The 25,729-nt window shown below is 35.5% G+C and overlaps 1 protein-coding gene across 4 annotated transcripts in view; it reads right to left on the reverse strand.

Moving 5' to 3' along the window:
• The window catches only part of SOX6 (SRY-box transcription factor 6), a 636,653-nt gene that overhangs the window by 375,891 nt on the left and 235,033 nt on the right, over nt 1-25,729 (reverse strand). For all 4 annotated transcript variants that reach the window (XM_060103234.1, XM_060103233.1, XM_060103231.1 and 1 more), the window contains exon 4: nt 20,483-20,723. In XM_060103234.1, coding sequence (XP_059959217.1) covers nt 20,483-20,719 — 237 coding nt within the window. In that variant the 5' untranslated portion in view covers nt 20,720-20,723. The remainder of the gene's footprint in view (nt 1-20,482; nt 20,724-25,729) is intronic.

Genomic DNA, 25,729 nt, shown 5'->3' on the forward strand with positions numbered 1-25,729 from the left:
CACACTGCTACTATATTATCCCCGTATCTTCTCTTCTTCTAGGCAAAGCATCTCTGTTTCCTTGATTTCTTTCTCATAGGAAAGACATGGTTCAGCCATCCTGCTCATTATCCCCTGAGTATGTTCCAATTTGTTTCTCCCTCTCAAAGAGTAGTGCCCTGAACTGAATGTACTCAATATTGTCTAAACAGCAAAGAATTAAGGCACACTATCACAGCCTTAGAGATATTATACTTTAAAGATCTAATGCCATGGGACAGATAGCCACAGAGATAAGAATACCTTATAACTTTTTGGTAATGGAACAGTAAGAACAGCTTTAAGACAGGCAGACCTAATAAGTGAATTCCCCAACACATGTAGTAACATTCTATCAAGGTTCAGTTATTAGCTGATTCATGTGCCTACCAACTCCAGCCAGTTACTTTCATCTGGAAATTCATTATTATTCAAACTACCATATGATGTTCAACCTAAACAACACTACCAGGCTAGACTGAATTTGCTACAACAATTTTAACCTTGAAACCAAGAAAGTAAGAACTAGCAAGAGGCTTGATGATTATAGGTCAAATCTCATTTTTTACCACATGGGCATTTTAAATTTAATAGAAATTTTTTTTAAACATTCAGAAAACTAGAAAGAATAATATAACAAATACTATTATAATGATCAGCTAGGCTGACTGACAATTATTAACATTTTGTCATATTGCTCTATGTATATATGTATGTTTGTATCTATCTATCTAATTATATTGCTCTAACTTTTTAGAGCATATTATTGACATCACATGCCAACTTACCCCTAAATACCTTAGCATGCATCTGCAGAAAATAAGGATATTCTCCCACATAACCACAATATGATTATCATACCTAAGAAAATGAATAATAATTCTTTTAAGGCATCTAGTATACAACCCATATTAAACTTTCCACAGTTGTCCCTAAATATTTTTTTTTCAAAACTGAATCCAATCAAAGTTCATGGTTTATATTTGATTATGCTCTTAAGTCTCTTTTAATCTAGAACAAAATCCCTCTTCTTCTCATTTAATAGCTAGTTATATTTTTTCATATTATCATTAACATTAAAACTCATCCAAGGACTCCACTTTATACATTTTCATAGATTATAGAATATTTTCAAACGTGTTTATCCATGCTCATGTTGACATCAGCAGAATTTCACAGAAAATTCAGCTTTGAGCAATGTAATTTCCCTCTGATCCCTCTTTTAAATACTCCCCAATCTTTTTTTAAATGTTTCAGGTATATAGCATTATAATTCAACATTTGTTTAGACTGCAGAGTGATAATGACCACAAGTCTAGTTACCATCCATCACTATACAGTTGACTTGTTTCACCCATTTTACCCACCCCCTCAACCTGCTTCCCCTCTGGTAACTACTGATCTGTTCTCTGTGTTTATGAGTTTGTTTTTGTTTATTTTTATTGGGTTATTTTTTTTTTAGATTCCACATATGAGTGAAAACATAGGTATTTGTCTTTCTCTGTTTGACTTATTTCACTTAGCATAATACACTCAATGTCCATCCATGTTGTTGTAAATGGCAGGATATCATTCTTTTTTATGGCTGTATTCCATTTTGTGCATGTGTGTGTGTGTGTGTTTATCACACCTTCTTTATCCATTCATCCATTGATGGACACAGGTTATAATGTTATTTCCACATCTTGGCTATTTTAAATAATGCTGTAATGAACACAGGGGTGTTTATAACTCCTCAAATTAGTGTTTTCATGTTCTTTGAATAAAATACCCCAAAATGGAATAGCTGGGTCATATAATAGTTCTATTCTTAAATTCTTGAGAAATCTCCATACCATCTTCATAATGGCTACAGAAATTTATAGTCCCACTAACAGTGTACAATGGATCCCTTTTCTCCATATCCTCTCCAACATTAGTTATTTATTATCTTTTTAATTATAGCCGTTCTACGAGGTATGAAGTCGTATCTCATTGTGGTTTTGATCTGCATTTCCTTAATAATTAGTGATATTGAAAAGACAACCCACAGAATGGGAGAAAATATTTGCAAATGATGTGGCCAACAAGGGATTAGTCTCCAAAATTTACAAACAGCTCAGGCGGCTTAGTGTCATCAAAACACACAATCCAATAAAAAAATAGGCAGAAGACCTAAATAGACATTTCTCCAAAGAAGACATACAGATGGCCAAAAGGCACATGAAAAGATGCTCAGCATCACTAATTATTAGAGAAATGCAAATCAAAACTACAATGATACATCACCTCACACCAGTCAGAATGGCCATCATCAAAAAAACTACAAACAGTAAATGCTGGAGAGGGTGTGGAGAAAAGAGAAAGAACCCTTCTACACTGCTGGTGGGAATGTAAACTGGTACAGCCACTATGGAAAACAGTATGGAAGTTCCTCAAAAAACTAAAAATAGAGCTACCATATGATTCAGCAATCCCACTCCTGGGCATATACCCATAATTCAAAAAGGTACGTACACCCCAATGTTCACTGCAGCACTATTTACAATAGCCAAGACATGGAAGCAACCTAAATGTCCATCGACAGAGGAATGGATAAAGAAGATGTGGTACATATATACAATGGAATATTACTCAGCCATAAAAAAGAACAAAATAATGCCATTTGCAGCAACATGGATGGACCTAGGGATTGTCATACTGAGTGAAGTAAGTCAGACAGGGGACAAATATCGTATGATATTGCTTATATGTGGAATCTTTAAAAATGGTACAAATGAACTTATTTACAAAACAGAAATAGAGTTACACAGGTAGAAAACAATCTTATGGTTATCAGGGGGAAGGTGAGGGAGGGATAAATTGGGAGACTGGAACTGACATATACACACTACTCTATATAAAATAGATAATTAAAGGACCTACTGTATAGCACAGGGAACTCTACTCAATACTCTGTAATGACCTATATGCAAAAAGAATCTAAAAAAGAGTGGATATATGTATATGTATAAATGATTCACTTTGCTGTACAGCAGAAAGTAACACAACATTGTAAATCAACTATACTCCAGTAACATTTTTAAAAAATAATTAGTGATGTTGAACATCTTTTTTTTTTTTTTTTTTTTTTTTTGTGGTACACAGGCCTCTCACTGTCGTGGCCTCTCCCGTTGCGGAGCACAGGCTCTGGATGTGCAGGCTCAGCGGCCGTGGCTCACGGGCCTAGCCGCTCCGCAGCATGTGGGATCTTCCTGGACCGGGGCACGAACCCATGTCCCCTGCATCGGCAGGTGGACTCTCAATCAGGGAAGCCTTGTTGAACATCTTTTCATGTCCCTGTTGGCCATCTGCTTGTCTTCTTTGGAAAAATGCTTATTCAGATCCTCTGCCCATTTTTTGATCAGGTTGTTTGTATGAGTTCTTTATATACTTTGGATATTAACCCCTTATCAGCTGTATGATTTGCAAATATCTTCTCCCATTCAGTAGGTTGCTTTTTCATTTTGAGGATGTTTTCTTCACTCTTCAGAAGCTTTTTAGTTTGATGTAGTTCCATTTTTTTATTTGTGCTTTTGTTTCCCTTGCCTTTGAAGTCAGATCCACAAAAAAATCACTAAGACTGATGTCAATGAGATTATCACCTATGTTTTCTTCTAGGAATTTTATGGTTTCAGGTCTTACATTCAAGGCTTTAATGCATTTTCCGTTAATTTTTGTGTATGGTGTAAGACAGTGGCCTAGTTTCACTCTTTTGCATGTAGCTGTCCAGCTTTTCCAACCCCATTTATTGAAAAGACAATCCTTTATCCATTGTATGTTCTTTGCTCTTTTGTCATAAAATTGTCCATATATGGGTAGATTTATTTCTGGTTTCTCAGTTCTGCTCCATTGATTTGTGTATCTGTTTTTGTGCCAGTACAATACTGTTTTGACTACTGTAGCTTTGTAGTGTAATTTGAAATCAGGGAGTGTAATACCTCCAGCTTTGTTCTTCTTTCTCAAGATTGTTTGGCTATTTGGGATCTTTTGTGGCTCCATACAAATTTTAGAATTGTTTGATCTAGTTCTGTGAAATATGCCAATGGAATTTTGATGGGGATTGCCCTGAATCTGTATATTGCTTTGGGTTTTAACAATAAAGCCATACTTTGGAGATAGTGTGGGCTTAGTTCCAGACCATGGTAATAAAATGAAAATCACAATAAGGCAAGTCACACAAATTTTTCCCAACGCATTTATTTATTTTTTTTGATGTGGACCATTTTTAAAGTCTTTATTGAATTTGTTACAATATTGCTTCTGTTTTATGTTTTGGTTTTATGACTGTGAGGCTTGTGGGATCCTAGCTCCCTGACTATGGATCAAACCCACACGGCCTGCATTGGAAGGCAAAGTCTTAACCACTGGACTGCCAGGGAAGTCCCCCCAATGCATTTAAAAGTTGTTTACACTACACTGTAGTCTATTAAGTGTGCAATAGTGTTCTGTCTAAAAAAAGTACATATCTCAATTAAAAATACTTTATTGTTGAAAAATGTTAACCATCATCTAGCCTTCAGCAATTCATAATCTTTTTGCTGGTGGAGAGTCTTGCCTCAATGTTGATGGTTGCTGACTGATCAGGGTGGTGACTGATGAAGGTTTGGGTAGCTGTAGTGATTTCTTAAAATAAGGCAACAATGAAGTTTGCCACATCAATTGACTCTTTCTTTCATGAAGGATTTCTCTGTAGCATGCAATGTTGTTTGATAACATTTCACCCACAATAGAACTTCTTTCAAAATTGGAGTCAATCCTCTCAAGGCCTATTTCTACTTTATCAACTAAGTTCATGTAATATTCTAAAGCCTCTGTTGTCATTTTAACAAGCTTCACAGGATCTTCACCAGGAGTAGATTCCATCTCAAGAAACCATTTTCTTTGTTCACCCATAAGTAGCAACTCCTCATTAAGGTTTTGCCATGAGACTGCAGCAATTCAGTCATATCTTTAAGCTCCACTTCTAATTCTAGTTCTCTTGCTATTTCTACCACATTTGCAGTTACTTCCTCTACTGAAGTCTTGAACCTCTCAAAGTCAGCCATGAGGATTGGAATCGATTTATTCCAAACTCCTACTAATGTTGATATTTTGACCTCTTCCCATGAATCATGAATGTTCTTAAAGGCATCTAGAATGGTAAATCATTTCCAGAAGGTTTTCAATTTACTTTGCCCAGATCCATCAGAGGAATCACTATCTACGGCAGCTGTAGCCTTACAAAATGTATTTCTTAAATAATGACTTGAAAGTTGACATTACTCCTTGAGCCATGGGCTGCAGATTGAATGCTGTGTTAGCAGGCATGAAAACAACATTAATCTCATTGGACATCTTCATCAGAGCTCTTGGATGACTAGGTACATTGTCAGTGAGCAGTAATATTTTGAAAGGAATCTTTTTTTCTGAGCAGTAGGTCTCAACAATGGGCTTAAAATATTCAGTAAACCATGTTGTAAACAGGCGTGCTGTCATCCAGGCTTTGTTGTTCCATTTATAGAGCACAGGCAGAATAGATTTAGCGTAATCCTTAAGGGTCCTAGGATTTTCAGAATGGTAAATGAGCATTGGCTTCAACTTCAATTCACCAGCTGCATTAGCCCTGTCTTTGGAGCTTTGAAGTCAGGCATTCATAGACTTCTCCTCTTTAGCTATGAAAGACCTAGATGGCATCTTCTTCCAATATAAGGCTGTTTTATCTACATTGAAAATCTGTTGTTTAGTGTAGCTACCTTTAAAAATTATCTTAGCTACATATTCTGGATAACTTGCTCAGCTTCTACACCAGCACTTGCTGCTTCACCTTGCACTTTTATGTTATGAAGACTGCAGCTTCCTCACTTCTCTCAGTCTTCATAGAATTAAAGAGAAGTAGGGCCTTGCTTTAGCTTAAGGGAATTTTAGACTTTAGCTTAAGGGAATTTTGTGGCTGGTTTGATAGTCTATCCAGACCACTAAAACTTTCTCTATATCAGCAATAAGACTGTTTTGCTTTCTTATCATTTGTGTGCTCACTGGAGTAGCACTTTAAATTTCCTTCAAGTACTTTTCCTTCACATTCACAACCTGGCTAACTGTTTGGTACAAACCTACCCTTCAGCCTATCTTGCCTTTCAACATGCCTTCCTCACTAAGTTTAATAATTTCTACCTTTTGATTTAAAGTGAGAGACATGCAATTCTTCCCATGTAGAGGACACTGTAGGGTTATTAACTGCCTGATTTCAGTATTGCTGTGTCTCAGGGAATAGCGAAGCCCTAGGAGAGGGAGAGAGATGGGGGGATGGCCAGTCAGTGGATCTGTCAGAACACACGCAACATTATTAAGTTCACCCTTTTATATGGGCACAATTTGTGGTGTCCCAAAACAATTCTAATAGTAACATCAAAGATCACTGATCACAGATCACCATAACAAATATAATAATAATAACAATATTTTGAAATACTGTGAGAATTACCAAAATGTGACACAGAAACATAAAATGAGCAAATGCGGTTGGAAAAAATGGTGCTAATAGACTTGCTTGATCTAGGATTGCCACAAACCTTCAATTTGTAAAAAAAAAATGCAATACCTGTTAAGCACAATAAAGCAAAGCACAACAAAACAAGGAAGGTTTGCCTGTATTAATTCTTCCAATCCATGAGCACAAAATATCTTCCCATTTATTTGTGTCTTCTTCAACTTCTTCCATCAGTGTCTTACAGTTTTCAGTGCACAGGTCTTTCACCTCCTTGGTTAAATTTATTCCTAGGTATTTTAGTCTTTTTGATGTGATTGTAAATGAGACTATTTTCTTAATTTCTCTGATAATTCATTATTAGCGTATAGAAATGCCATAAATTTCTGTATACTGATTTTGTATCCTATGCTTTTACTGAATTCATTTTATAGTTCTAAGGGTATTTTTGGTGGTGTCTTTAGGGTTTTCTATATATAGTATCATGTCATCTGGAAATAGTAACAGTTTAACTTCTTTCTTTCTAATTTTGATGCCTTTTATTTCTTTTCTTGCCTAATTGCTGTGGCTAGGACTTCCAATACTTCCAATAAAAGTGCGGAGAGTGCATCCTGTGATGATAGGCTGATACACAATTTCTCCAATTATGAGGGGCATATATTTCGGTAACGTAATTCTTTGAAAGCAAAGTTATGAACATTAAGAAAACTAACACCTTATCAATTTTATATTAAATATCACTCACCTTATGCCTATGAAAGGAGAGGCTATCCACTTCAATACAAGTCTTGCACACAATATTCTACATGTATATTTTTGTATATTTCTTGGGAAAAGTCCACATATAAGTGGACCTGCACAATTCAAACCTGTTTTGTTCAAGGGTCAACTATATATCTACTAAGTCAATCTGGTCTAATGTGCCATAAAAGCCTGATGTTTCCTGATTGATTTTCTATCTGGATGGTCTATCCATTGATGTAAGTGGGGTATTAACTTCCCCTACTATTATTGTATTGCTTTCAACTTCTCCCTTTAGGTCTGTTAATATTTGCTTTATATATCTCAGTGATCCTATGTTGGGTGCATATACATTTATAAATGTTACATATTCTTGCTGGATTGACTCCTTTATCATTATATAATGACCTTCTTTGTCTTTTATTAGCGTATTTGTTCTAAAGTCTATTTTGTCTGATATGAGTATTGCTACTCCAGCTTTCTTTTCATTTCCATTTGCATGAGATATCTTTTTCTATCCCTTTACTTTCAGTCTGTGTATCCTTACATCTGAAGTTATTCTCTTGTAGGCAGCATGTAGTAGAGTTTTGTTTTTTTTATCCACTCAACTACTCTATGTGTTTTGATTGGTGAATTTACATTTACAATTAAAGTAATTATTGATAGATATGTATTTATTGCCATTTTGTTAATTGTTTTCTGAGTGTTTTTGTAGTTCCTCTCTGTTTCTTTCTTCTTCTCTTTCTCTCTTCCCTTGTGTTTGGTGATTTTCTTTAGTGTTGTGTTCAGATTCTTTTCTCATTATCTTTTGTGGAGTTACTTGTGGTTACTGTGAAGTTCACACATAACATCCTATGTATATAGCAGTCTTAAATTGGTAACAGTTTTAAATTGGTAACAACTTAAACTTGAATACATTCCAAAGCTTTATCTTTTTACTCTCTCTCACCCACGTTTTATACTTTTGATGACACATTTTATATCTTTTTATTTTATGCATCCCTTAACTAAATATTGTAATTTTACTTAATTTTACCACTTTTGTCTTTTAACCTTCATGTTTGCTTTATAAATGATTGATGAGTTATATATATTGGTTATTTATATATATTATATATTTACTTTTGTATATATTATATGTATTTACTTTTTTTTTTTTTTTTTTTTTTTTTGCGGTACGCGGGCCCCTTACTGTTGTGGCCTCTCCCGTTGCGGAGCACAGGCTCCGGACGTGCAGGCTCAGCGGCCATGGCTCACGGGGGCAGCCGCTCTGCGGCATGTGGGATCTTCCCAGACCGGGGCACGAACCCATGTCCCCTGCATTGGTAGGCGGACTCGCAACCACTGCGCCACCAGGGAAGCCCTATATTTACTTTTATTATATATTTACTTTTATCTATTACTTTTATTTATATAAAATATTTACTTTTTCCAGTGAGATTTTATTACTTTATTAATATTATATACTTACTTTTTCCAGTGAGATTTTTATTTTTATATGTTTTCTTTTTTCTTCCAGTTTTATTGTGATATAATTGACATACAGCACTGTATAAGTTTGTTCACAGCATAATGATTTGACTTACATACATCATGAAATGATTATCACAGTAAGTTTAGTGAACATCCATCATCTCATATAGATATAAAATAAAAAGAAAACAATTTTTCCTTGTGATGAGAATTCATAGGATTTACTTTCTTAACAACCTTCATACAAAATTTAAAGCAAGTGTTAATTGTATTAATCATGTTGTACATTACATCCCTAGGACTTATTTATCTTATAACTAAATTTGTACATTTTGACCACCTGCATTGTATGTTTTCTTATTATTAATTAGTGTCATTTCTTTTCAGATTAAAGAAGTCCCTTTAACATTTCTTATGGTGCCAGTTTAGTGGTGATGAACTCCTTAAGCTTTTGTTTATCTGGGAAACTCAATCTCTCCTTTAATTCTGAATGATAACCTTGCTGAGTAGGGAATTCTAGATTGGAAGTTTTTCCTTTCAGCACTTTGAATATGTCATTCCACTCCCCTTTAGCCTGTAAAGTTTCTGCTGAAGAATCTGCTTATAGCCTTATGGGGTTTCCCTTGTACATAGCAAGTTGTTATCCCTTGCTGTTTTTGGGTTCTCCTTATTTTTAACTGTAACCATTTTAATTATAATGTGTCTTGATGTATGTCTGTTTGAGTTCATACCTCGATGCCTGTTTCCCTTCCTAGCTTCCCAGACTACTGAAGTTCTCAGCCACTATTTCTTCAAATAACTTTTCTGGCCCTTTATCTCTTCTCCATCTGAGATCCCTATAAAACAAAAGTTATTCTGCTTGATGTTGTCCCAAAGGTCCCTGAAGATATATTCTTTTTTTTTAAATTCTTTTTTCATTTCTCTGCTCTGTCTGGGTGAGTTCCATTGCTTTGTCTTCCAGCTTCTACTGATTGTTCTTCTACATCATCCAGTCTGCTGTTGAGTCCCTCCGGTGTATTTTTCAGTTCACTTATAATTTCTGTGTGATATTCATATTTCCTATCTCTAAGTTCTCGCTGTGTTCATCCATTCTTCTCCCAAGTTTGGTAAGCATTTTTATGACCATCACTTTGAATTCTTTATCAGCTAGATTGCTTATCTCCATTTTGTTGAGTTCTTTTTCTGAGGTTTTGTCTTATCCTTTCAATTAAAGCATATTCCTCAGTCTCCTCATTTTGCCTAATTCCCTATGTTTGTTCCTATGTATTAGGTAAATCAGCTACCTTTCCCAGTCTTAAGGAGTCACCTTATGTAGGAGATGTCCTGTGGGGCTCAGAAGTGCAATCTCACCTGGCCATCAGAGCCAGGGATTCAAGGGATGTCCCCTATGTGGGCTGCCTCTGCCCACCTATTATGGCAGAGCCACAGCTGCAGCTGCAGTACACTGGTGGGCAGAGCTGGCCCCTGGCCCAGCAGAGGGGCCTGGCTGTGACTGCTGCTGCATGCTTTGAATCTTTCATTTTTGAGATGAAGAAACTTAAGTCAGGAGATTAGCGGCAGAGATAAACACAGGCCTTCTACGAGGTAACATCCTTTCCTCTAAATTAAGTTTCCTCTAAATAACCCCAGGGAAAATATTTCCACTGAATCAAAAGGGTGTTTTCTTTGACAAATTGAGGCACTGGAGAAAGAGGGGTGTGATTATGCAGAAGTTGAGAAGCGTAATTGAACAAATTCTTACAGAGCAAGTTTCTATGCACAGAGTCTCAAATGATTTTGTAGAGCTTTTCTTAAGAGGTGACTACTTACTCTAGCATCAAGTCTATTATCCTAATGCTCTCCTGTTTTGCAGTTGTTTCCTTTTCTTCCCCATTTGAGAGCTACCAGAGCTCTCAAATAATATAAAAATAACTGTGTATTTTTAATATGTAATCAGCAAAGCACCTAGTACGCTTTAAATGAACTGAAGGCTATGATGGACGCTTAAGTTATATGCACATCACAGGATCCAGGTATCAGTCAGATCACCAGGAACCCATGTTGCATACGTGTCATCCAAATGAGGAATAACTAAAGCACTTTGAGATGGTGGACAAACCTCAGACATCAGAATTAAGTAACTAAGGACTTCCCTGGTGGTCCAGTGGTTAAGAATCTGCCTTCCAATGCAGGGGACATGGGTTCAATCCCTGTTCGGGGAACTAAGATCCCACATGCTGCAGGGCAACTAAGCCCGCATGCTGAAACTACAGAGCCCACGTGCCACAACTACTCTGAGCCTGTGCACTCTGGAGCCCGCGTGCTGCAAATAGAGAGAAGTCCGCATACCGCAACAAAGAGCCCACGCACCACAACAAAATATCCCACGTGCTGCAACTAACAACCGACGCAGACAAAATAAATAAATAAATGTTAAAAAAGAAAAAGAATTGAGTAACTAAAGCAAAGGAGGCAAAGTAAAAAACCTCCCTACCTTATAACAAAAATAGGAATAGCCTTGAAAATAGGAGAGTCAAGGTATCAGAAACCTGTTGTTTGACACTAGCTCAGAGTTGGCAGGGAAGAGGAGTGCTTGGAATATGGCAAAAATAATCTTTTGAAATGCTGTTTAATCCAGCTCTGGGAAACCTGTCTGCAATTCATGACAGAAACTGGGGGATAAGAAAGGGGGATTCTAAAATCATTCAAAGGTATAAGAGTAGTTTCAGTAAAAATAGAAAATAAGATATAAAGCTTTTAGGGAAAAAGTAAGGTAGTTGGGATCCACTAGGAAAAAGGGTAGTAATTAAGCCCCCAGAAACAACTATCAATATGATAACTACCTGTGTCTTGTTGTCTATTTAAAAATGATGAGGCTGGGCAAAATGGATTAAAGACCTAAATGTAAGGCCAGACACTATAAAACTCTTAGAGGAAAACATAGGCAGAACACTCTTTGACATAAATCACAGCAAGATACTTTTTGAGCCACCTCCTAGAGAAATGGAAATAAAATGAAAATAAACAAATGGGACCTAATGAAATTTAAAAGCTTTTGCACAGCAAAGGAAACCATAAGCAAGATGAAAAGACAACCCTCAGAATGGGAGAAAATATTTGCAAATGAAGCAACTAACAAAGGATTAATCTCCAAAATATACAAGCAGCTCATGCAGCTCAATATCAAAAAGACAAACAACCCAATCAGGAAATGGGCAGAAGACCTAAATAGATATTTCTCCAAAAAAGATATACAGATTGCTAACAAACACATGAAAGAATGCTCAACATCACTAATCATTAGAGAAATGCAAATCAAAACTACAATGATGTATCACCTCACACCAGTCAGAATGGCCATCACCAAAAAATCTACAAAGAATAAATGCTGGAGAGGGTGTGGAGAAAAGGGAACCCTCTTGCACTGTTGGTGGGAATGTAAATTGATACAGCCACTATGGAGAACAGTATAAAGGTTCCTTAAAAAACTAAAAATAGAACTACCATACAACCCAGCAATCCCACTACTGGGCATATACCCTGGGAAAACCATAATTCAAAAGGAGTCATGTACCACAATTTCATTGCATCATTATTTACAATAGCCAGCACATGGAAGCAACCTAAGTGTCCATCGGCAGATGAATGGATAAAGAAGATGTGGCACATATATATATACACTGGAATATTACTCAGCCATAAAAAGCAATGAAATTGAGTTATTTGTAGTGAGGTGGATGGACCTAGAGTCTGTCATACAGAGTGAAGTAAGTCAAAAAGAGAAAAACAAATACCGTATGCTAACACATATATATGGAATCTAAAAAAAAAAAATTGTTCTGAAGAACCTAGGGGCAGGACAGGAATAAAGGCACAGACATAGAGAATGGACTTGAGGACACGGGGAGGGGGAAGGGTAAGCTGGGAGGAAGTGAGAGAGTGGCATGGACACATGTACACTACCAAATGTGAAATAGATAGCTAATGGGAAGCAGCTGCATAGCACAGGGAGATCAGCTTGGTGCTTTTTGACCACCTAGAGGGGTGGGATAGGGAGGATGGGAGGGAGACGCAAGAGGGAGGAGATATGGGGATATATGTATACGTATAGCTGATTCACTTTGTTATACAGCAGAAAGTAACACACCATTGTAAAGCAATTATACCCCAATAAAGATGTTTAAAAAAAAAATCCTAACTCAGCCACTTGAGTGAACTTGAGCTTTGGGACCTTGGGCAAGTCACTAAATCTTGGTGACTTGGTTTCCTCATCGATGAAATGGGGATAATCCTAGCACCTACCTTATAAGGTTATTATAAAAATTAAATGACTCAATGCACATAAAATGCTTAGAACAGGAAAAAATTTACAAATAAGTAAAATTTTAAAAAAATAATAAAATAAAAATGATGAGGCTGGGGTCACACAAAAAAAGAAATAGCAAGAATGTCCTCTTAATTCCTCACAAATCTTAACATTAAATAGTACCAGGGCTTCCCTGGTGGCGCAGTGGTTGAGAGTCTGCCTGCCGTTGCAGGGGACACGGGTTCGTGCCCCAGTCCGGGAAGATCCCACATGCTGCAGAGCGGCTAGGCCCATGAGCCATGGCCAATGAGCCTGCGCGTCCAGAGCCTGTGCTCCACAGTGGGAGAGGCCACAACAGTGAGAGGCCCGCGTACCGCAAAAAATAATAAAAAATAAAGCAAACTAGAGGAATATTGGCTGGATCTCAGATAAGATCATCCTTATGAACATGAAGGAATGCTGTAAATTGTAAGTGAATCATGGTGATGAAGTTCATTAAGAGATTCATATTACAGTCAGAGTTCTGCAAACCCCAGTCACTGGATCTTATACAGCCCGAAAGATTAAAATAAAAATAAACATGACATATCCTATCTCCTTGAAAACATTCTGTACACACAATTTTATTACACTGAAAAAAAAAAAGAAAAGATACTGGGGTCTGATTTTCCTTGAACTGTCAAAATGCAAAAGAAATGCAAAAAGTCTTTGCACAGATGTAACAAAGTACTGGATTTTTATATTTTGGCAGGTGCTCAATATGCAGCCCACATAATCACACGTTAATGACTGGAGTGTGTTAATCAGCATGCATACCTGATTCCTTCTTGCCCAGGGGGGGAAAAAGCCAACTATTGCGTAGCATGTCAATGTTTCTACTTTTTATAAAGATTTTGATAATAGCTATGTAAGTAAGAAATCTTTTCCAAAAAGTATATTTAGAAAGATGTATTATATCAATAAAAATAATGATAAAATAATTCAAATTTCCATAAACATTGAGATATTTCCAAGTAGCATGTCAATAATCATTTTGTTTAAATAACCCAGGTTTAGGAAAGTTTTTTTTTTAATATACATTTTTTAAGAGCAGGAATGAAACAGTGCACATAAGCAAGGTGTGCATATATAAAGGTGGTCAATGTGTTAACACTAGACAGCATTAGTTGTCTATTTCACTACCTACATCATGCCATAAACATGGTTTTATTTTTTGGTCCAAACTGTAAGTAAATTTCTGTCATTAAGTTTCCGAGATGGGTTTAAAAATGGACAATACTGTACGCTAATATAGTTTCAAAGTTATAGAAAATGGGAAATCTCCCACAGGGCTTCCTGGAGAATGTTGTTTCATGACTCAGGGGCAAGGATGAACATTTTCACTTATTACCAGAAGTCTAGATTTGAATTTTACTTAAAGAGAATGAATATCCAAAATCCTAAAATGAGAGTAGTAGTAACTAAATTTCTCAAGAAGTCTAAACTTCCCTAGTGTATGGATTTTTTTTCCCCAGTGCTTCATAGACCCAATCAGGTAACAAAAAGATGAACATAAGCCTTGCACATAGTCAGGACCAGGTGAACCAGTGGGTTTCACTATACTTTCTAAAGTAAAAGTGAGGAAAATAATAAAAAGAAAAAATAAATAAATTTTATTTGAGTGTTACCTACTACCTTAAATTACTAAATCTTACCAAAAACAGGCAACAATTCAAGTTTTTAAAATCTTTTAAAAGGTAACAAAATTAGAAATCTTCTAAAAGTCTGTCACAACATAAAGCATGGATGGGAAGGATTAAATCCTCACCCAAAGTTCCTGGACTATGTTATCATGTAATGGCAAGAGCTCCATTCCCAGGAACGGTACAAAGTCCACACCAGAATTTTTATGACTCAAAGCGAACTACATAGAACACTTCAGAGTTGATTAGCAACTTCATTGAACTGAAAGCAAGAAAGGCAGAGAGGAGAAATTGTTTGCAAGCAAGAAAGTATTGTTCCCAACAGTTATTTACTAAATATCTCAACATGCCTATTATTTTTTTAACTACAACAAATGACTTTATTGGCATCTTTTATTTATAGTGGAATATTATTTTTTAAACTTTTCTAGAAGATAAAACTTGGGGGAATTTAAGTAGGTCTCTAAAATAAGGAGTTCTGATATTCTGGGCCTGACGGTCCAGTATGATTATTTCTACCTAATTAGACTAGTAGTTAAAAGCCAAATGCATATAATCCCATTTTGGCTTAAAATATATATCAGTATAAGAATGCATGTAAGTGCACAGGTGCACATTCATGGAAGAGGTCCCACTTAGAATCCTGTCACTTTGGGGATCTTGTAAGAGATACTGTTGGTGTCTAGCCCACATTCCCATAACCTACCCTGGAAGTCACCTGTAAATATCTCCCTATTAGGCAAAAAGCTTCTGTCCTCACACGGGACCATTCTTGGTCCAGGAGCAAGCCTTACCCTTCCCCATGCCCTGGTCTCAACGACTTCACTTCCTGTTCATTCTTGACTAAATTTCTGCCCACATGTATATTACATAACATATTCTCCTCACCCTCTGTGTGAATCTTGTCTTCTTCAGACTCTATGGGAACTCTTCAAAGAATAAACTCCACAACTGTCCACTCTTCCACTTACCGTCAAACTCTCACCTGCACTACTGCAACAGTTTTCCTAATAGGTGCCCTTGTTTGTGGTTTTATCTCTTGCAATCCATTATGTACACAGCGGCTAATATGATCTTTTAAAAACATAAATCAAATCATGGTAGTCTCTTGCTTAAAATCTTCCAGTGGCTTCCTCTTTCACTTGAAGTAAAGTTGAAACATCTCACTGTAGCCTATGATACCCCATAGTATCTGTCATCTGCCTGCCTCCTAGATTTCATCTCATACCATTCTCTCCCTCACCCATTCCACTGTAGACACTCCATTGTTTCCTATTGCTCAAACACACCAACCAAGAGGTTTCCGCACTTACTATATATTCTAGCTGGGTGTCTTCCCCCAGATTTTTGCATAGTTGTCTCCCTTTCATTATTCAAATCTCAACTCAAATGTCACCTCTTCAAAAAGACCTTCCCTGGCTTGTTTAAAGTAGTCATTCTCAATAACATTTTCTTATTTAATTTTCTTTATTGCACTTACCATTGTCTAAAGTTGTCTCACTCTGTGAGGGGATCATACCTGTCTTATTCACAAGAAAGTCCCTGTGCTTAGAACTTAGTAGGTGCTACACACTCAAGTAATCGTTAGCAGATAATCATTACACACAATATTATATGCTAGCCACTAAATATTACTACAAAATGTTCTTCATGCTTGTTTACATTAAAAAGAATGATACACTATACATTTTTGATGAAAAAGTTATGTGAATTTATTCCTGTCTAATGAATCAGTTCTAATGAGAGCAAAAATATATTTCAAATAGTGTCAAAATTCCTCTACAAAAAAGGTGCTGTGGGCTTCCCTGGTGGCGCAGTGGTTGAGAGTCCGCCTGCCGATGCAGGGGACATGGGTTCGTGCCCCGGTCCGGGAAGATCCCACATGCCGCGGAGCGGCTGGGCCCGTGAGCCATGGCCGCTGAGCCTGCACGTCCGCAGCCTGTGCTCCGCAACGGGAGAGGCCACAACAGTGAGAGGCCCACGTAATGCAAAAAAAAAAAAAAAAAAAAAAAAAAAAAGGTGCTGGTACACTGGTACCATAATGAAAATAGTAGTGGTTGTACATAGCAAACAAGGACAGTGAATTCTTATTTACACTAACTTCTCAGCCTTCAAATGGATCTTACAAATTAACATAGCACACTAAATTTAAAATCGAACATTTTGGTGTCCATAATATAAGTAATGGTAATTAAAATCAGAGTCTGAAATTTTTTTATCTTCAATTGGTCTTGGAATGCTGATCTCTAAAAGTTCTGTTCTCTAAGTTTCTATTCTCCTTTGCTTATTCCACAATGAATTTTTTCACTCGTTTGAAACTGTATAGTCTCATATTTTGTTGGAGTGCAACATCAAAATAATTAATCCGAATTTTAACATCTAAAGATTTTTTTTCTAATCCAGAGGTAGGGATTAGCAGAACTTCTCTGCTTTGTCTTTACCCTGTCTTACAGAAAAGCTCCTCTGTGGTGTTGGTATTTCAAAGTAAAACCCTTCCTGAACCCAGTATATAAGAAACTTTTAGTGCCTGTTTCTAACTGTTCATGAGTGAGGGCCATCACAGAAAGCAAATTACAATGGAAACTGAGTTAAGCGCTGATAAAATCTCTGTTGTTGTTTTTAGACTTTCTTTTAAATTTTATTTCTCTACGCTGATTTTATGAGGTTCAATTACAGTGCGTAACAAATAGGATCCACTGAAGAGAACTAAGTTTCACTTAACTTCACAACAATTCTTCCGGATTTAATATTTACTTGAATGTAGAATGAGGCAAAGTGTTTATTAAGTTTTACTCTCATCACAGTCACTCCACTGCAACACATACACTCGATATATGTAGGTTTTCAAGGCTGTCCAGAAACCTAAAATCCTTCTAGTGTTTTCCTTTGCTGTAAAGAAAAATTGGTCAGTGATATGATACTTGCAATATAAGTCATTACAGGTCTGATGTTACACTTGTTATACATTATTGAATCTATCAAATGAAAAGGGAATTTCCAAATGCAGCTGCTATTTCCCAATTGTTAAATCCTTTTATTATACCATATAAGTACACAGCTGGGAAATACTATAAAGTGGGAGCTAAAACAAAATATTTTGGCTTCCAGACATTCAGAATACACAAAGGCTCCAGTGCAAAGTAATGTTTGATATCAGAAGAGAATGAAAGTTTGAAAACATTTCCAGCAAGTATGATTTCTTTATATTAATATAACATATTTGTAAATTTAAACTATTTTATACTACCATAAATCCCACTTGTAGGGCTTCCCTGGTGGTGCAGTGGTTGAGAATCTGCCTGCCAATGCAGGGGACACGTGTTCGAGCCCTGGTCTGGGAAGATCCCACATGCCGCGGAGCAACTAGCCCCGTGAGCCACAATTACTGAGCCTGCACATCTGGAGCATGTGCTCCGCAACAAGAGAGGCCGCGATAGTGAGAGGCCCGCGCACCGCGATGAGGAGTGGCCCCCACTTGCCGCAACTAGAGAAAGCCCTCGCACAGAAACGAAGACCCAACACAGCCATAAATAAATAAATAAAAATTAAAAAAAAATCCCACTTGTAAATTTGGTAAGCAAATTATTAATATCTATTTTCTGACAAAATTTTAGATCATAAAACTTTGAGAATAACTCACCGAAGCAATTTTGCACTTGCCAATATACAAACTAAATTATACTAAGAAAAATAAGTAAAGAGTGCTCTAAAGAAGTAGAATTTGAACTGTATTATTTCTGTCCCAACCTGTATTTTCCAGTGTAGTTATTCTGATTTGTCCATGAGTATATTTGGCATAAAGGCTAAAATATATCTTGAACCTAACCCTTCTCTCTAGCCCATCTGCCTCCACACTAATCCAAGCCACCATCATCTCTTACCTGGATTTCTGAAATAGCTTCCCAGCAGGTCTTCCTCCTTTCACTCCATCTTCCCCCCATCTATTCATAATACAGTCAGAACTATCTTTCTGAAATGTTCTTAAACCCTTCGATGGCTTTCCGTTGCACTTAGTATCAAATCTCACTTCCATAATGTTACCTACAAGGTCTTGTCAGATAACTAGCCCCTACCAATCTCTTCAACCATATCTGATGCTATGTCGCACCCTCGCTCATTACACTTCAGCTACAAGAACTTTCTTTCATTTTCTGAAACTCAGCTATATTTTTCTCACCTCAAATATTTCATATATGATGTTCCCTCTACTGTTTTTACTCTTTCTTCTATTTTTTGCCTGACTAGTTCTTATCATCCTTAGGTCAAAGAGGGCATTCCTATCCATCCATTCTAAATGAGGTTTATTTCATTATGTTCTCACATGGCATTATGTTCTTTTTCTTCTTAACACATATCAAATTTTAATTATATTTTTGTGTGTATATTTATTTCTGTTCCCTCTCCTAGATATAAGCTACATGAAAGCATAATCATGCATGTTTTGTTTACTAGACAGCCAGTACCCAGCAGAATGTTGGGCACAGAGGAGGTGCACCATAATGATTTGTTGAAATAAAGATAAAACATAGCCCTATTATCTTGCCAAAAAGCCAGTGAGAGTGACTGAATATCTATTTCACCCATGCTATATTGGGAGTTATAAAATGAACTGCTTACGTTCAATCAAAAAAACAGACTTTTATCCTTGCTTTATTATACCTTCTCTCTTCCCCCTATGCAAGGAAAACAAATCTTCCAGGGGGTCTAACTGCATAATGATGATCCCCTTTCAAACTAAAGTTAGTCTAGAAGAGTCTAGTCTAGTCCAATCCCCTATTTCTCAGCTACTGCTTCAGAGTACTAATTGTGCTGCAGAATCATCTGAAAAAGAAAAATGTCTGCCTCCATAAATTATAAAATTAAGTCTTTGAATTGGTTCTGAAACATTAAGCATAGAGCAAGAATTTTAAAATGCTATTAGAGTAAAGGCATTTTTAAATATTACCTTATTTTTTATTAAGGAATAAAACTTTTCCCCATTTCCCACTTAAAATATTTTCCATTAATTTAGCCAAAAGTTAAGACATGTAAAACAGGGTTTAAAATTCCTAATCTAATAAAATATGTTAAGATTTTGGTCAGTTTTAAATGTTAAAAAATTTAATATTTTTGCTTTAAACTAGGTAAGTAATGTCACTTATTATGGTGTCTGTTTTGATGGTTACAGGTAGAATTTAACAAGGGAAAGCTGGCTAATACACTGCATGTATTGGACCTTGTTTTTTCTACCTTTAGGGTAAACTCCTGCAGTTTGATTGAATGATACTCAGGAGCTTTGCATGTCCTTTTGAAATTAATATATACGCACATAAGTGAGAAAAGCTTTATTATAAATCAAGAATGACTGTTAAAAATGATAAATACCTGCATTTCCTCACTGAAGATGTACTCACTATATGACCTCATTCACATAGATATGTTTGCTTATAATAATTTTTCAATATTAATACATAGCCACACTTTATTGGATCATACTACCTATTTTGTGGTATTACCAAGGTCACCACCTTAAATACAGAGAATCAGAGAATAAGATAACGAAATCTCTCCCAAAATTAAATTAAATATCTTTTGGCAAGTCAACCTAATAATGGACAAAAACAAAACCACAAACCATTTTCCAATTTTTCCCACTAACTAGTATTAATATATTAATAATATACAAGGTGGTCGTTTTCAGCGCCTGAACACAAATAACTCTAATGATACAGATTCTGAGCTTTCTCTAAAATACTTATTTGTAATGAGCCCATAATAACAGACATACTTGGTGACAGTGGCCAGATTTTAAAAGCTCACCATTCTTTGCTGAGACGACAGAACACTGTCCCAGTCAGCATCCTGTTGAATGGTATTGACAAGTGTTGGTAGCTCCTCAGAGTGAGGTTTGTTGTGCATTATGGGGTGCAGAGGCAGATGGGAGGCCACATGTTGATCACTGCCCTCTTCCTTTTCCCTTGAGGTCAAATCTTGGGTCATTGCTTCCTCTCCATCAGCTGCACAGGCAAATGGAGAGGTGGCTTGCTTGGAAGACATTCTTCTGCAGAATAAGGAAACAGCATGGATTTTTAAAAGGGCTGTCAATGACAAAAGAATAAACCATCCCTTACATGTGACTAATTCAGGAAAAAAGGAAAGTTCTCTAACTTCAGAAATGTTTATGATCTACTCTAAACCACTGAAAAAGAACTCTTAGCTTATCTGTTCCACTTTCCCTCTTTGCTTTTAATTCAAGCAAACTTCTTCCCAGTAATTGCTGCACATTTTCTTTCTTACCAATCCACAAATGAAATTTTTATGGAATAAGTTTTCATAATGTATAGTATATGTATGCGTGTATTTTTCCTCCCAGTTCTCCCAACTAGATTATTGAGAGTAATTCAGTTGATGGTTAGCAATGAAAAAAAATGAATGAATGAACAGCAAATGAGCCAGTTTGGAGGATGAGTTGAAATTACAAAAATCCAAATTTCTCTTATGCTTTATGTAGGAACAAAGGAAGTCTATGTAAGAAAATACGATCAGGAGAGGAAGCAATCTATGATGAAAATCCTAAACAAACTTGGTCCTGACTTCTTAGTTTATACCTTGTATTATGAGTACTAGGCCTAACACTGATTAGTGTCAATCTGATCTTTTTCTAAAGACCTTCAAGCTGTGTCCGTTGCTACAAGTAAACTTTTAAGTGACATACTGATTGAGTAGCTGATAATGCTAGATTAGTTTTAAGGCAATTTGTGACATTTTAATTGAGTATATGAAATAACTGTGCTTCTATTTGATATTAGAAAGTACATATAAGATTCAAAGCATTTACTATGAGGGGTAAAATGCCTACTATTCATAATATTCTTAAAACTCCAAAAACAATTACTGAACATTCTTCTATGTATCCACAAGTAAACATCGACTACACTCAGCACAGTGAAGACAAGGTCTTCATTCTGTGCTTTCATATACAATCAGAAAATCATGATTGTTAGACAGACTTTCAAAACTTTTAGAATATCACTTTATCAAGATGATTTTCTTAGAAAAATGTTTAGAAATAAAATCACCAGAAGTTTATAACTTAAAAGAAGAGGCAATTGAGTATATTTTCTAAAACTTTACATTGTTTTTGGTTTATAGTACAGTTAGCTCTAAAATTGCTGTGTAACGAAAGGAGTAAAATCTCCACCTTAATTGCTCTTTAACATTAATTGATTTCATACTATTTTTTAAAAATGCACAAATCAGTTAACATAGGAAACCACATGAGCATTTTTCAAATTAGCAAATCATTAACTTGCTAGTACTGTTTCTACAGACAAATAAATACTGATTAAAGGGTCTAGAAATCTGAGATTAACAGTTAAATTTACAAATCTGTCACATGCTTTCATGAATATTGCAGTGAAGGAAATATCAAGTGCAAAGAAAAATAATTAAGTTAATTCCAATTTAAACAGTAGTTTTTATGTAGCAGCCCATGTTTCACATAGGATTTAACAGCTAATGCTAAATTTCTCACAATTAATGAGGGGGCTCAGATTTAGTATCCTACAGTGAAAAAAATTAATGTAAGATCAGCTAAGTTAATTATGCACAGTTCTAAATAAAAGTATTACGGGCTTTTGAAGTGCTTTGAAACACATTAAAATGCTGATACCTACTTATAATAATCATTCTACAAATAATAAAAATTGAATCTACTAGATTTGATACTAGAAAATAATATGGAGGAAGAAAAGTACAGAAGTATATCTATGTTTTCTTTGAGGAGAAAGAAAAATGTTCTAATGAGTACTTTATCAAAGAATTAGATAAGTATATCCCTGACTAATTTCTATCAATAATGACAAATGGAGAAATGCATATAAACTTACAGAAAATGATACCAAATGATGTTTCTTATAATACAGGAATCATCTAGAACTTACTTCATTAGCCTCATAAATACTATAGTAAAACCAGGCAAATTATAACTTCTGCAAATTTATCAAGAGCTTGCCATTAACAACAAGAGTGTTTTCATAGTTCAGATAATAACAGTACCAATAATGTAATCATTCACATTAAAGACAAAAGAATGAATTTACTGCTGCTTTTTAAAACAGCTAAATACAATTGAAAGTCATAATCCAAAACTCAGAGTGACTTTAGTTCCCCAACAAACGTCCTCTTATTATAAAGTGACTTGGCTCCTTCCAATAGCAATATCTGTGATTGTTGGTTTAGTATAAATTAATCACAACACAAAACCCAAAATGAAAAGTCTCTTAAGAATAATTTCAACTATAAACTGCACCAGTGAACAACAGTGCACAATCCTAATTAAACACAACCACGCAGCTGTAAAAATAGACTAAAGCTGTCCAAAGCTATGGGTTGAGTTTAAAGGCTGGTTTGTTAGAGTGTTTTCTTAAGGAAGGCTGGGCCCTCTGTCTTAATCAGCCAATAAATTACTTCCTGCAATTACATTAAATAGAAAATTATTTTCAAACGGGGAGTGTTAATTGAAAATCAAAATTCAGAGGGAAGTTTAGAAATTACACGCTGAATACAATTAGTGAGGAAAGGCTTCACCTCTACTTCTTCAACAGTCTTCTGGTGATTCCTCCAGTGACCATTCAGGAAAGCTACCAATTTATAACATCACATACTTTGTCTTTTATTTTGCACCTACAAATACAAATGTGTATCAAGGTTGCAAATAAAAGATAGGCTGCCAAAAAAAAAGCAATATTAAATCTGACTGTTCATCCTCAGTTCACATCATCATTAAAGGACAAGAAGAGGGGAAAGGTAAGACAATAATGCTTAAAAACCAAGGAAGGCATACTCAACTTCAAAATCCCTCCCTTTAGCAAAGGAATTAACATTTTTTTGTTCCAAGAATACTTTTCCATATCATATTTTATTTATTTAATATTTATTTAATTTCTTGTGTTTCCTTTAGTTCTCAATATGTTGTTAGCAGAAAAAAAGGTGATTCTTTTTCTTTTAGCTAGGTATTGCCCCCCTGTAGACATTTCCTTTTGATAACATTGTTGGGCTCCTTTCAGGTTTGTTTTTTATTGATGGTTTTGTTGTAGTTTTTTGCTTCGGATGGTGATTTTGTTGCATTTTTAAAAGGAAAATGTGCACAAATTCTTTTTAATGTAGTTTTAAGAGTCTTGGATTTACTGATTATTAGATTCAATTTACTGATTATTTTTTGCAAAATTATTTGTTATAGAATCCTTCAATTTACTGATTACACCCTCATTCATTTCACTTCTTTACTTTAGCTTTCCCTTTTACTAGACCAACTAAACTGTATTCTAGAAGTTGCAAAGATACTTGACTTTTGGTAATACCTTTACTATAGTCATTGCACTGTGGCTACTCTCCTATAGAAACTCATAAATCAAATATACACTTGCTTTAATGATTTAAAATATCACATGGGATGCTTACTTTTATTTTTAATCCTCATGTTAGTAATTTTTCATTACAAAAACTTTCACTCCCAGTGTATTAGAACAGTATCTTACTTTAGCTGCTGCCATATACAACTAATAAGCAAAAGAATTAAAATCTTTGTGAAAATGGTCAATTTCTATGTGACTTAACTTTGTTTTATTTTTGCACTATTATAACTTAAAAATCATTCAAATGAATTGTTTTTTTAATTTGTATTAAAAAAAATATCTCCCTAGTTATACCCCTTGAAAACAGGGGTTTATAATGGAAGTGCTGACACAACCCTAACTAAAGCAGCGCAAATGTTGCCGCTATAATACACAAAATCAAGTTCTATTATTCTAAACTATCCTCGCTCATGGGATTTTTCTTTACTGTGCTCCCAGCCAAACTGCTGAAGCATGAAAAATTTAAATGCAATCAAATGCGCCCAATTCTACTTTACTAGAACAAGTGTCTACAGTGGTACAATCTTAAAAGGAGATGCAACAGATTTGTTTGGTGTTTTTTTTAACTGTTTATTTATAATACAGTGCATTGGAGATAAAATAAAAGAGGAAATTACACTCACATGGTACCAGTGTATTGACTACACAGAGTACATTATAATCAGAGAGAAAAACTACATTGTCAACTTATCACATTGGTTAAACAAGATGGTTTTCTGGGGCATAGCTATTATCAAGTAAAACCTCCAAAGAGAATAACATATCTTTGGACACATAAAACTAAATTCCCATCATGTGTTCCCGAGTTTGAAATGTCTCTGCCCAGCAGATCAAGTGAATTCCCAGGATGCCAGCCATTGGGAAGAACTTCAGGGCTTAGGACTTTTGAAAATGAGATTGTAGGAGATAAAGTCTCCAGTAAGTGATAAAGTTTTCTAGGAAGCCAGTAGTAGTACCTCTAGGAAGATTATAATTACTTTACTCCAAAACCCCAGTATAAAAGCTGAATGTTTAGACCATTACCAACCTACTCAGACAGTAAATTTCCTTTATGTTCTTTAACAAGAAATCAAGATTAGCTGGTCCAAGACTTGATAAAATGATGAGGACTGGATATCTACACATTAAGTCTTCTATCTCAGAAAAACCTTATTTTCTAGAAATTTAAATCTTTCTTATTTGATGGTGCTATTTAAAAAAGAAAAAACAGTTATTTTTATGTCTAAAAGTTAGGATTTTTTAAAACAGCTTTCTCATAAGGCATAGTCATGTGAAATTACTTTTTTTTTCCTTTACCATTGTTTGGAAGGAATTCACCTCAAAACTATCATTTGGGACTGACATGATTATCCAAAGGAGCCACTGAATTTATTACAACAATATTTTTAATCTGTTTTTTCAAATGTTTTCATTACTTCTGAGATTATTATCAAATGGCATTCACTTTTTAGGTGTGCTACATTTACTCAAAAGAAGCCCTGTTTGAAACATAAAGCAACATTTTAATAGTTGGTTTACTTAAAGAAAAAATTAAAATTTCAGGCCAACATTCACATTTCTTTTTGCGACTCAGCCCCAGGCTACCAAGGTAGACTTATTTCAGTCAGGTAGTTCACTGTTAATTTAATGCTGCAATTGATCTGATACTGAG

This window comes from Mesoplodon densirostris, chromosome 7 (assembly GCF_025265405.1).
Source record: "Mesoplodon densirostris isolate mMesDen1 chromosome 7, mMesDen1 primary haplotype, whole genome shotgun sequence".
Classification (NCBI taxonomy): domain Eukaryota; kingdom Metazoa; phylum Chordata; class Mammalia; order Artiodactyla; family Ziphiidae; genus Mesoplodon; species Mesoplodon densirostris.